The following is a 13,870-nucleotide window of genomic DNA, read 5'->3' as shown; positions in this document are numbered from 1 at the left end:
TCTTTCTTGTACTCCATCCTTCACATCAATGGTAGCCTAATCTTTATCTGGTCATATAGCTCTTCCATTGAGAAATCTTTAGTGGTTATTCGTTGCTTATTGAGTAAGGTTTAAATGCAGTTTTTAAATTTTTATTTTTTTTCAGTTAACAAGCATTTATTTTCTTTTCTTCCCTTCAAATGCCTTTGTCTGGCATTTGACACCCTCCACAATCTGAGGCAATCTTACCTTTCCAGACTTAATTCATATTGCTCTAAACCATATATTCTATGATTTAGCCAAACCATACTTATTCTGTCCACAAAACACATCCCATGTCTTTGCTCACATAACCCCTTACTGATGTAATTCCCTCTCTTTTTTGCTTCACTTGTTGAGTTCTTCCATCTTTTAAATTACAACTTAAATGCTTTTTCTTCCATGAAGCCTTTCTTCATCCGCATATTTGTCAGAAGTGATCTTTTTCACCTTGAACTTCTTATAACACTTAACTTTGAGTTTTTCTAACGCATTTGTCATGTACCATTATGTATTATAATTATCTGTAATTGGTTCTTATCCCTTTATTTGATTATAAGAACCATGAGGACAGGCACCATATTTTATCTAAATTTTATTCTCTCCAGTATATAATAGAGTGCTTTGAACACAGCAGGTATTGTAGCAACAATGTGGCTAGCAGCTACTGTGGCTGTGTAAGACCGATAACAGCCAGCAAATGAAGGGCTTCCAACACAGGTTCTTTGATCTGCTTTTTTTAAGGAAAGCAACTTTAAGGAGTTAACAATCTCAGTTTAATTAAACATACATATAATACATATATCATTCACTTAGTTCAGGGTGAAAAGATCAGCCCCCTGAACTTCAAGGCAAATACAAACAGAAATTACAAACATCACCAGAGAGACCTTGTCTGATCAAATCACAATTCATAGTTACCAGAGAAGCACCAACATCTATCTGGGTTACAAAACCAGGGGCAGGGGGACAGGTTCAGCAGCTTGCCCAGAGTCTCATCACCCACATTCTTTCAGTGAGTGTACCCCCAAAAGTCAAACACCAACCTCAGATCTTATATACCTGTCTCAGGGCCCTGAGGCACTTAAGGCTCACCATTTAGAGTATGAGAAATCTGTGTGGGAAAGCTCCAACCACCAGCACCACATCATATACAATTCAATTGTTGTTGATTGCCTTAGTGCTGAAAAACATTCGAAGGCAAAAGATCCCATAGTGCCTGCCCCATTTAAACAAAGAACAGTGAAAACTCCCATTTTGCTTGCCATTACAAGTACCTAGTAGTGTTTGCTAATTGAATGAATCAATGAGTAGTGAAGAAGTAGAATTTTTGTAAATAGCACAAATTTAAAACCATATAAGTATTCTTGTAAAAGTTTCTATTAGACAAGCTTGAGGTACTACAAGAATTTCAGGCAGGCAACTAGCCTGATATCTTCCTGGAAAAAAAATGTGGCCACCTCCCCAAGACTATCAGGTATTGATTCCCTCAACTATACTCATTAATTCTTTTTATTCATATTCACACCAAATTATAATCATGAGCTTATTTATTGTTCCTATTGACTGATCTGTTTATTGGTAACTACAACTTCTGCGCGGTAAGGAATGACTACAGAGGAAATTCTTTCTGTTCCTGAAGACAAGCAATTCATCCATGATTCATAATCTTACAGAGCTGCCTGGAAAACAGAGGTTAAGTGACTTGTGCATGATCATATAGCAGAATATTTCTGAAGCTGGACTTTTAAGCCAGATCTCCGTCATGCTTATTCTCATATATCATGTTTAATAAGTTTGAAGTTTTAATTATGAGCAGTAACTCTGCAAGTAAATTCTCGAGCTCTGATGACCATACATTCACTTAAAGAGAAACATCTATACTTGGTTTTCTTTCTATGAAGATTTGTAGCTCCTGAGAATCAAATGGGATTAGTTACCGTAGTACTCATACTGTGTATAGCAACAGTGGATATACTCATTTCTGAAGACTGCACCAATTTTCAGTCTATTTCTTCTCCACATAAAAAAATGAACCTAGTTTGAAAGTATAGCTCAGCCAATTCTACCTCTAGGAAACTCCTAAAGAACATTCTGTGATATGTAATTACTATTTCGTTGTGGATTGGCATATATGTTAATTAGTCTTATCTCTCTAACTAGACTGTAACATCTTTGAAAGCCAGAACCATGCCTTATAATTCTTTTGTATCCCCATAGTTTAGATTGCTGAGCACATAGTAGGAGGTCAGTAAATTCACACTGAATAATTAAAATCTAGTCATAGATACAATGTCTTACATAAAGAAATAGAAAGAATGGCCTGTGAGAGTGGTGACAGTGGTGAAAATGGGCCCTTCCAGATTATTGTTTCCTTCAGCATTTCTGTTACAATAAATATTTCCTTAATTTCTCTGTTTCTACCAGAAACCTCCTCTCACCTCCCACCCTGAGAAGACTCCTCCCTGGGAATTTCATGCTATCTGAGCTCTCCTGAACTCCAGTGACTTTCCCATAAGTCCTGTTGTAAGTAAGGAGGATTTTGTTATTCTTTTAGAATTCAGTTTCTCAGGATCCATGGCCATGGTAATATCTAGTTTCTAGGTGTTAGATAATAACTCCAAGAATAGCCCCAAGGATCCTGGATAGCAATCCACAGAATTATAGTGATAGACAGTCCTACTGAAGCTGTGCCATAAGATATGGGGTGATATAATTGATATTTACTATGCTTGCGCAGAATGAAAATATTGTTAAAGTTAACCTGTGAGCTTAATGTTGGCAAGACGCTTTAGTGGTAATATAAATTTGAGGATCTTCCCCATCCGTTAATAGGCCTATGTGACCTGCTTATGTCACAGGAAACCTAAGTCACATGTAGTTGAAGGAGCTTGTTGAATGAGAGGAACTAGAAGGATGGAGCAGAAAATGCTCAGAGCAGTTAGAGCTGAGGGAGAGAGCAGAAACAGGCGTGCTAGCTGTGCTTTGTGGGAAGGCCCCAGGAGGGGGGCAGATGGCTTTGGGATGGAGTGGTTCTCTGTTGTGATAATGTGTATTGGTTTCTTTGCTGCTTGGATGGATTGGACTTACTCGTTTTGGGATTTGGCTTTCTGATGTCTGAATAAATGTTTTGCTTCTTCTGTTTTCTATATGGAGAGTCTGTTATATTTTACAATACAGAACCAAGTCAGCATATTCATAACAATCTCAACCATTGTGAATATTGCCTTGGCAATACAGATGCCTTCTTTGTCCATTGCCTTATAAAGCAAGTGGGCACTGGTCAGTGAGTGGGGAATTCATGGGGAACCCATGGGGGAATCCACAGGGAATCCATAGGGGAATCTATGTGTGCATTTACTGGCTCCCATCAAGGGTTAAGAGGTTTTAGGGGTGTGCTCAAGCTGTGCCTGTCTCAATTGACCCTATCAAGACATAGGGGTAGTTGTCCCGCTTTTTGCTGGCCCCTGTGAGAAGGGTGATTACGGAATGCTGTAGGAGGTAGTTCTCCCATTATCAGCAACCCTTCAGAGAAGACTAGACTAGAATAAAGTAAGATTAATAACCCCTCCAAAGCTGAACAGATTAAGAGTAAACCTGTTAGAGGCTGGAGTCTGAAACTTCCAGTTTCTCCTGTGTGTTATTTGTGAAACACTTGTGTGTTCATTTTCTCTGAAATATCCATCTCACCATTGAAGTTGAGGTCTTCTGTCTGGTCCTTGCCATCAAAGAAGCCTTGGTTTTTTGAGGTTCTGGAAAAAGAAAAGGTGTGAGGCCTGGAGCAGAAGATCTCACAGTTGTGACGGGATTCCTTAAGGCTTTCTGGTAATGAAACATCTGAGTCTTCTTCTAAATCCACTGAAAGAACAAAACAAAAGCTAGGTTACTATCACATTATAACAGTGAATTGTTTCCCTGAATTCTGCTAGTTGCTTTGGGCCTCTGCGGCTTTTCTGGCACCACAGAAATGCCACTGCAATAATGCGGTTTCAGCTCTACTCTACTTTCACCTAAATGACCTGAGTCAGATGAGTCTCTCACTCATAGGCAAATGTTTTGAAAAGAGAACTGTCTCATTTTTCTATTTCTGTCCCCAGCACCTAGAATAGTATCTGGCATATAATATACGCTTTCCCCAATTTTCTCTCTCCTAATCCATTGCCTCCTTCACTCCTGCTTCCAAACAAGTTTAATTTCTACCATCCTTTAAAAAAACTACTTAATCCCATAATTTCAAGTTGTCCTCCTCAGTCTCACCTTTTTTGCACAGCCAATCTCTGAGAAAATTCTATTTATACTTACTGTCTCCTTTTTATCACCCACTTCCTTCACAATCCTTCACAGTTCATTTCTGACCTCATCACTCAACTGAAATTGTTCTCTCTAAGGTTGCCAATGATTGAATCGCTATATTCAATGGCCCTTTCTTAGTCCTTTATTCTTTTTTAGTCCTTATTCTCTGCAGTATTTGATTCTGTTGATGATAATTTCATCTTAGACATTATTTCTTTCTTAGAGTTCTTGGAGCTCCTAGGCACTGCTGTCTCCTGGTTTCCTTCCTAACTGTCTAGCTATTCCTTCTCTGTTTCCTTTGCTAGATCATCATCCATGTACATAAGTATACTCACAGGCCTCTTCTCTTTCTATGTTCCTAGTGATTTCATCAGTTTTAGCTATTATTGCTATGCGGATGACTCCTAGATCTTTATATATAACCTGTATCTCTTCTCAATTCTAATCCTCCCTCACCAACTGTTTAGTGGATAAACTTCAACTGAATATTGCTATAGATATCCCAAATAAACATGTCCAAAACAGAACTCATTGTTTTCTCTCCTCCCCCTCCCCAAACCCTACTTTAACCCATATTTCTGTTGAGGGCACAATTGTCCTTCCAGTCACCAAGATTTTCGTTCTAGGTGCCTTCCCTCTTCTACTCTTTTCCTAATATCTTATAGCAAATTAATTGATGTCTTGTTGGTTCTGTTTCTCCATGCTTCAGATTCACTCTCTCCTCACCCCCACCTTGTAGAATCCCTAACTTTCTTCAAAATTTAGTCCAAATGTTGTCTCCTACAGGAAATCTATCTGATGTTCAACCAATTGCTAGAATTTACTTTGTAACTATATTTGTATATGTTTTATATTTTCTTTTTTGTGTATATATCAACCTCTATAAGATATGAGCTCCTTAAAGGTAAGGGCTTTCATTTTCTTGTATTGTCAATGTAATAAGGCACTTAATTAATTTTACTGAATGAATAAATGAATAAATAATGTAAATTGACTTGATGGTTCTTGGTATGTCAATAAAAATCACATCATCCTTTTATCTCCATGAAAATGGTGTGTGAGCAGGACAAGAAGTAGGGCATGCTCATTAACAGGGCTAGGTGAGGAGTACAGCCTGGGGGTTAGTAACTTTCTAACATTTCCAAGCTGTTTGTTCAGACTGGCCCAGCCTCAAAATGCCTCAAAAACGAGCTTTTTCCTAGTATTAATTAAGATATTGTGATACTTGCACTTATGACTCCACATGTGCTTAACCAACCACACAGTTTTAAAAGAAGAGGGACTCAAAAGGGGTAAAGGACTCATCAAAGGGTCAAGATGGGGAAGGGAAAAGAGTATATCTACTCCAGAGGTGATGACCTGGGAGAGGACTAAGGAGTGGAAGGATTGGAAGTAACAGTGAGGACAAAGAACAGGGTTTGTAGTTGTAAGGCAGAGAGAGGCTTGAAATTAAAACAGATTATAATTAGATAAAGGAATTGTAAATTTCATGAACATGGTTGTGGAACATTTATGCATGATAAGATTGGATGAGGTAAGGTTGAGGGAAATTAGTAAACTGAGGAATTGTGAAATTAGGATGTTTGAGGGACTGTCAATATGTATGCTGAAGTCCTAGTATGGGAACAAGAGATGAGGAGGAAAGACTATGAACCCAGGCACTGAAGTCATTGAGGAAGGAAGAAGACTATCTTAGAGGTCTATTTAAAAAAAGGCTAACAAAATCTTGATGGAGTGATAAATATGGATTGAATAAACCTCAAAGGAAGAGAGGTTACTGAGTGATGATGATAGAGAACAAGAACAGTGAATTAAGGGGAAGAGAGGTGTTATGAGTTAAAGTGCAACCATTGCTAGAAGCTGTATCATCATGATGGAGCCAGGTCTGAGCAAGAAGATGGAGGGAGTGATAATGGAAAAAAGTTTAAGGTAAAATCCAATTTGTAACCTACAGATCAGGCATTCCTGACACTGTGGAAGGGTCAAGGTAGTTTTATAGTGGGAGGTTGGGATGCTGAGTTGGGAAAGATGGAAATAAGGGAGCAGTCAGTGGCAAATATATAATGAGGTTTGAACAATGGCAACTGGGGACTATCATGCTCCTGGGACTTTTCATTGGGGTGTTTCTTTTTCCACTTAGCACTCTGGTTCTAGGAAATACGACCAGTTTTCTTTTTTCAAATAAGATTTCATTGATTTTTTAAACATCATCACAGTTTTCCCCAGTATCCTTCCCCCTTCTTCTTCCAGAGAATCATCTCATATAACAAAAAGTATTTTTAAAGACAGTAAAGAAAAAGAGAAGAAATCATCAGAACAGATGAATATATTGAAAAGGCTGAAAATGTGAGCAATATGTATATCTGTGGATTTTCCACCTCCATGAAAGTATAGGTTAGAGGTAGCCTTTCATATCTCTTTGGGTCCTGTAATTTTATTACAATTACTTTTCATTTTTTATTGTGTCATTCTTTCCATTTACATTGTTGTAGTTACTGTGTATATTGCTTCCTTGGCTCTCCTTACTTCACTCTGTATTAGGTAATTAGATCACATAGACGCTTCTTTGTATTTATCCCAAACATTTCTCATAGCACATATTCCACTATATTCGTGCTCCACAATTTGTTTAGCCATTCCCAACTGATGGGTATCTGCTTTGTTTCCAATTCTTTGCTATCACCAAAAGTGTTACTACAAATATTTTAGAGTACATGGGGACTTTTTTTAATCAATGGCTTTCTTGAAGCATAAATCCAGTAATGGAGTCCCTGGTAAAAAAAAGTGTATAGATATTTTAAATACTTTATTTACATAATTCCAAATTGTTTTCTAAAATGGTTATATCATTTCAGAGCTCCATCAACAATGTCTGAGTCTGCCTATCTTTCCATAACACCTCCACTATTGACTATTGCCATTCTTTATAATTTTTGCCAAAATGCAGGGTGTAGAGGTGAAACCTTCGATTATTTTAATTTGCATTTTTCTTATTACAAGTGATTTTGAGCATTATTTTCATGTAGTTGTGAATACTTTACAATTCTTTTGAGAACTGTATGTTCATATCCTTTGGCCATTTTTTGATTGGGGAATATCTATAAATCATACACACAGACACACACACACAGACACACAGACACACACACACACACACACACATCTTGGATACAAAATGATTTCAGAGAAATTTGATACAAGGATTTTTCCCATCAAACACTTCCTTTCTTATCCTAGATCTATCAATGATGTCTGTACATAACCTTTTCAGTTTCAAGTTATCTATATTATCTTTGATAATTACCTCTCTCTTATTTAGTTAAGAAGAATATATCTCCTACCTATACTTGTGGTAAGAATATGATCTGTTTCTCTTCTAATTTTTAATGATTTTTAATATTAAAGTCACTTAGAATGTATTGTGGAATCTGGTGTAAGGTGTGGGTCCAAGCCTCATTTCTGCCAGACTACTTCCCAGTTTTCTGAGCAGTTTTTATCAGATAGGGAATTTTCTCCTAGAAAATTTATGCTTTCCACTTTATTAAACACTGGGTTATAGAATTCTAGTGTTTCTGGAACTCTCTTGTCTAGCCTATTCCATTGATCTCCCTAGTCTTTAACCAATATCAGATGACTGTTGCTTTATAATACAATTTAAGGTCTGAAAATGCCTCAGACCAAAAGGGGAAACCCTTTATCCTTCTTTTCATCATTTGCTTTGATATTATAGCTGCCATATTTTTCCAAATTAATTTTGTTATTATTTTATCAGGTTATGAAAAGTACCCCTTTGGTAATTTGACTGGCATAACATTAAAACATAAGTTAATTTAGTTAGTACTGTAATTTTTATTATATTTGCATGGCCTAGCCATAAGCAATGAATATTCCTCGAGCTATTTAAGTTGTCTTTTATGTATTTAATAAGTATTTTGTAATTGAATTTGTACAAGTCTTTTGTGTGCTTTAAGAGGTTGATCACCAGATATTATATGCATATTGTAGTTATTTGGAATGGTATTTCCCTTTCTATTATTGCTCCTTGTGCTTTATAATTATCTATAAAAATACCGATGATTTTTGAGGATTTATTTTGTAGCCTGCAACATTGCTGAAGCTATTAATTGTCTAAATTAGTATCTTTATTGATTCCCAGGAGTATTCCCTTTGCTGATTCCAAGTAAACTTTCGTATCATCAGCAAATAGTAATAGTTTCATCTCTTCTATATCAATCCTTATTCCTTTAATTCCTTTCTCTTGTCTTATGGCTACTGCTAGAACTTCCAGACCTATATAAATTAGTAAAGTAAATATCCTTACTTCACTCCCATATTTGTGGAAAAAGGTCTTAGTGTATCCTTATTGCATATGATGCCTGCTTTTGGTTTTAGATTAATGTTTATATGAGTTTTTTTAAAAGCCCCATCTTTGCCTATACTTTGTAGGGATTTTTTTTAGCATAAAAAGGTTTGTACTTTGTCAAAGACTTCTTCTGCATCTATTGAGATGTTCACATGGTTTTGTATGTTTTGATTTTTTATATAATGATGTTTATTGTTTTCCTACTATTCAACCATTCTTTTTTGTTTTTTTTAAATTTTTTTTAATTTTTAGTTTACAACACTCGGTTCTACATACTTTTGAGTTCCGGATTTTCTTCCCTCCCTCCATACCTCCCTCCGCAAGATGGCATGGAATCCCATATAACTTCCACGTATAACTTTGCATTGAATTAATTTACACACTAGTCAAGTTATGGAGAAGAATTATGACCAATGAAATGAATAATGAGAAAGAAGAAACAGGACCAAAACCAAACCAAACCAAAAACAAAAACAAAAGAGAGAAAAAGAAAAAAAGGGGGGGGGAAAGGCTAGAATGAAGGGTGCCTCAATCTGCATTCATGCTTCATAGTTCTTCCTCTGGATGTAGATAGCATTCTCCATTGAGAATCCTTTGGAGTTGTCTTTATACCTTGTGTCGCTGAGACGAGCAAAGTCTGTCAAGGTTGCTCCTCACAGAATCCATATATCTGTGGTTGTGTACAATGTTCTCCTGGCTCTGCACCGCTCACTCAGCATTATGTCATGTAGGTTTTCCCAGGTTGTTATGAAGTCCATATCATCCCCATTTCTTACAGTATTCCATTACCTTCATATACCACACCTTGTTCAGCCATTCCCCAATCGATGGGCATCCCTTTCATTTCCAATTCTTAGCTACCACAAAAAGAGCTGCTATAAATATTTTTGTACATAGGGGTCCTTTTCCCTCTTGTTTGATCTCTTTGGGATACAACCCTAGAAGTGATATTGCTGGGTCAAAGGGTATGCATATTTTTATAGCCCTTTGGGCATAGTTCCAAATTGCTCTCCAGAGTGCCTGGATCAGTTCACAACTCCACCGGCAATGTAACAATGTTCCAATTTTCCCACATCCTCTCCAGCAATTATCATTTTCCTGGGTAAAACGGAAGCCAGATGATATTCCAAAGGCTGCAGAAGTCATAGCCCATGGGAAGAACAACACTGTAACAGTTGTCTATTCAGAGGAAGATAATTACCAAATTGTACCCCTGAACCATATATTTTACCGTGAATAGGGCTATAATATTAGATTCACAGACCCCACAGGTATGGCTGATGCTGGTAATTGCCACAAGCCACTCAGAGGGAAGGTGACTTTGTGTGATTAACTGATGAAAGCTTGTACATCTGAGGAAAGGCTGGGAGGACAATCTTGTCTCTATCTAGGATGGGATCCTCCTGGTTTCCCTTGTACATCTGGGGAAAGGCTGGAAGGACAATCCTAGTCTCCATCTAGGGTGGGATCCTCTTGGCTTAGTTTCCTCATTGTGTTCCATTTAAAAAGAAACATTTCCCTTCTGAGTTTGGCTCTGATATTGGATCTCTGCATAACTGAAATCTCAACCAAACTGGAGATGATTTTATTTAAAGGATAATAGCCCATACTTGTCTACTCTTTTTGTTCTTTGTTTTGGTTAACTTTGTTGCTAATTCTGTCTCCTTTAGGCTTAAGTACCCTGCACTTTCCGGTGACTGCCTAAGCATGTAGCTTCTTGGAATTCCTGCCAGCTCACTGAAAGAACTGACCTCTGGAATGGGACTCTTTGGGGCAGGCACAGCTCTATGTCCAATTTCAGCATGAAGAAGCTATGGAAAGAGACCTTCACCCCTTACCCCAAGATTCTGAGCCCCAATTGTTTGAGGGGGGGGGGAATGATGATAGTGTTCTGACTACTTGTTTTGTGTTATCCTTGCTATATTGTTTTATTGTTATGATGTTATTGATCCTATGTAATGGATACAAAGATCTAGGGGTGGACATTTGAATTATTAATAATTATTTTGGGGATGATTGATTGAAGAGATTATCTTGCTGGGATCTAGGGGCGGATCACATTTGAATCGTAAACCAATGTTTTGGAATATCACTGAATGATATGTTTTGCTTTGCTGTGAATGATATGTTTTAGTTTCCTGTGTAATTGGATCACAATGTTCTAGGATATATAATTTAATTTAAATTATGATTGGATTGTGCATCCTAGAACATTGTGAGGGGTGGAGTGTAACCAGAATGGCCTTTGTTTTCTTTGAATGACTCAGCTTACCTCATTGAGCCTCTGGACACTGTGGCTTGCTCTTCCGGGGCAGGAAGCCCAAAGAGCATGCCAGGAAGCAGACAACTTCCTGTGTGATGAGTCATGGGGCTGGCTGAGGGGAGGTGTTAGCTCCAGAACCTGGTCTACGCTAGGGGGAGGGGCCAAGTCAAGAACCAATTGGCCCTGGTCATTCAGGCGGCGCTTGATGATGTCAAAAACTCTATAAGAGGAGAGAGGACAGCTTGAAGATCCCTTTTTTCCTTTTCCGGTTGGAGCCAGAGACACCTACGGCCAAAGCTGAGCTGCTGGTAGCAGAGCTGACCCACGTGGAGCGAGGAATGCTGAGCCAGGACTGGAGGCTAGTGGATAATCTTCTTACCGAACAGGGGAAGCATGTATACGATTTTGCCTTATACTATCTCACTTCTCTGTGGCCTCCTGGTTACCCTTGTGAGGTGGACTTATTGGGCCTGGAAGCTTTTGATGAAAATATCAAAATGGGGACGCTGGTTTGTGGGCTTGTTACTGTGGAGTGTAAATACATGTTTTAGTTCTCCTGCCTTCTGCCTAGAGAATTCCTTATATCCTGTGGTTCTGAACCTTTCAGGCACACGTGAGATTCTCTTTGAAATCATAAATTCTGCCTTCCTAATATATTATGGGTGCAACTGTTTATTAAAAGTTTTGTAGAATTCTCTTGGGTTTTTTCGTGGAGGCAATCAGTGAATTCTTTTAGTTGAAATTTCACTTTCTATATTCAGAAGTTCTGGGACATTCCTTTCTATTATTTCCTTCATCGTGGTGTTAAGGCTTTTTTTGTTCTTCTGGGAGGCCTATGATCCTTTGGTTACATTCTTTTTTTTGAGATTGGTTTTTTTGTTTACATAGTAAGCATATTTTATTTTAATGTTCATGTATTTTGTCTCTTTTATTCTAGGTTCTCCTTCATTTCTGTATACTTACATTCCCAATCTATTGTTCTTGCTTTTATTTCTCTGGTGAGACTTGACATTTCATATTCCAAGTTTTCTATTATGCTCATCATTTTTGGTGTGGAGGACAAAAATTCTGCTCTTCTAATTTCATTTTTCTTTTAACTACTCAGCAATATCATGATATGTTTTCTTTGATTTCCTCAGGGTCCTCTGTCTCACTGTTTTGGATCACTTTCCTTCATTTTATAGCATTTATTCAAAGATGGCCAAACTCATTTACTAAATCTGGTGGCCATATTTCCTTCTGTTGTTACTGTTTTTCCTATTAGTTTATCTGTTTACATTCAAGATCTTTGTGTTTTCTTCTCCCTGAGATTTTCAGTCTCTATGCCTTTTAATTTTCCTTATCATTCATTTCCCGATTCACTCTTGTAATATCAGTTAAGATGGGACTTTCTTACTGTCTTAAAATGATTAATTAAGTGTCTTTGATTGAGTCTTACTAGGTGATAAACCCCAGGTCCAAACCCCTATCTGCTAGATGCTAAGCCTACGTGGGCATGAAGCCTTCAGGATCCTAAGGGGAGTTGCTAAGACCAAAGCCAATAGTAGGAGGTTGAGTTCTGGTCACTTCTGGTTTGATGACAGCTATAGAGTGTATAAAAAGCAAGAATACAGCTATTCGTGAAGGGCTCTCAGTCTTGAAGGCATGTTGAAGTGGAGACTCTGGGCAGCTGTAGTTAAGAGCCCTCCAGCTTGTAAACCCAGATGTTTGGATGTTGTTAAACTCTGGTAACTATGCATTGAGATTTGAATCAGACAAGGTCTGTCTGTTGATGTTTGTAATTTGTATTTGCTCCGAAGTTCGAGGTGCTGGGTTTTTCCCCTGAACTAAGTGAATGATATTTGTATGCTGGATTAAAGTAAGATTGTTAACCCCTTAACATTGCTTTCCTTAGTAAAGCAGATCAAAAGAACCTGGGCTTGCAGTGTTCTTGTTGTTGGGCTTGGTTGGTTTTTCACCCCCACAGCAGCTGCTTGCCTAATTGTTGAAACACCTCTCCTCTGATTGTGGTTTCCTTGGGAACTGGATCTCAAAGAGTCTCTACCTTTTACCATGCTGGGCAATTTATAATTCATCAGCCTTGACCTTTGACACAAATGACTTTTGAGTGGTCAGAACTGACCTCAGTTCATTGCTGCTTCTTTCCCTGAGGCTTGGTGGAATACTGCACAGCCCCTCATACTCAGCATCCTGCCATACTCTTTCTGTTCCTCAGTTCTCAGTCAGAGTCATGTTTTCTTGACATTGGCATTTCAAAGCTCTGAAGTGCTGGTGCTTCCAGGTTGAAATCCCCTGAAGACTTCTGTTCCTGAAACTCTGGACTTCAAGGTCCAAGGAAATTTCCATAGTCTGAAGTCCACAACACTGGAAAGAGGTGTAGAGGAATGGAGTGTGCTGGATCTATGACCTGAAACTAAGCATTGAGTGACAGTGCTTCCAGTTGGCATCTGTTCTTTTACCCCCCCAAATTTAAGTTTTTCTCTACTGGATCAGGGATGTATTTTTTCCCTGGTATCTAGGCACTCCCAGCTCCAAAATATTCCACTTGTTGCATTCCTGGTCTACCTGTTGCCTGATGCTGATTTGGGTTGAAAAATGACTCACCGTGATTTTTTTTCTTGCATTTCCCTGTCAGGATTAAGCATGGTACATTTGCTATATCTCTTTGGGGTTCCTAGAAAGAGAAGGTATCAATTTTCTTTTTCTATCATCTTGGATCTGCCTCAAGAGCTTTCTAAGGATGTAGGGTGACATGAGAATGTTTGTAGGCAGCAGAGACAGTAGAAAAAAGGTGAAAAATTCATGAGAGGGTGAGAATGTTAGAAAAGGCAGTCTGCTAGAGAAGATATGATAGAAAGAGATCTGGACATAGAAGGGTTATCCTTGGCAAGGAGAAGGGCCACTACTTCATGTCAGAAAAAGGAAGTGAAAGA

At 38.1% G+C, this 13,870-nt stretch overlaps 1 protein-coding gene across 1 annotated transcript in view; it reads right to left on the bottom strand.

Annotated features, from left to right (window-relative positions):
- CDRT1 (CMT1A duplicated region transcript 1) overlaps positions 1-13,870 on the bottom strand; it is a 143,535-nt gene that overhangs the window by 111,709 nt on the left and 17,956 nt on the right. Inside the window, exon 2 of the mRNA XM_036768809.1 lies at positions 3,709-3,876. Within this exon, the coding sequence (XP_036624704.1) occupies positions 3,709-3,876 (168 nt within the window). The remainder of the gene's footprint in view (positions 1-3,708; positions 3,877-13,870) is intronic.

Source organism: Trichosurus vulpecula, chromosome 7, assembly GCF_011100635.1.
Source record: "Trichosurus vulpecula isolate mTriVul1 chromosome 7, mTriVul1.pri, whole genome shotgun sequence".
Taxonomy (NCBI): Eukaryota; Metazoa; Chordata; class Mammalia; order Diprotodontia; family Phalangeridae; genus Trichosurus; species Trichosurus vulpecula.
The sequence above is the reverse complement of the archived record's forward strand: the minus strand, read 5'-3'. Positions and strand labels throughout refer to the sequence as shown.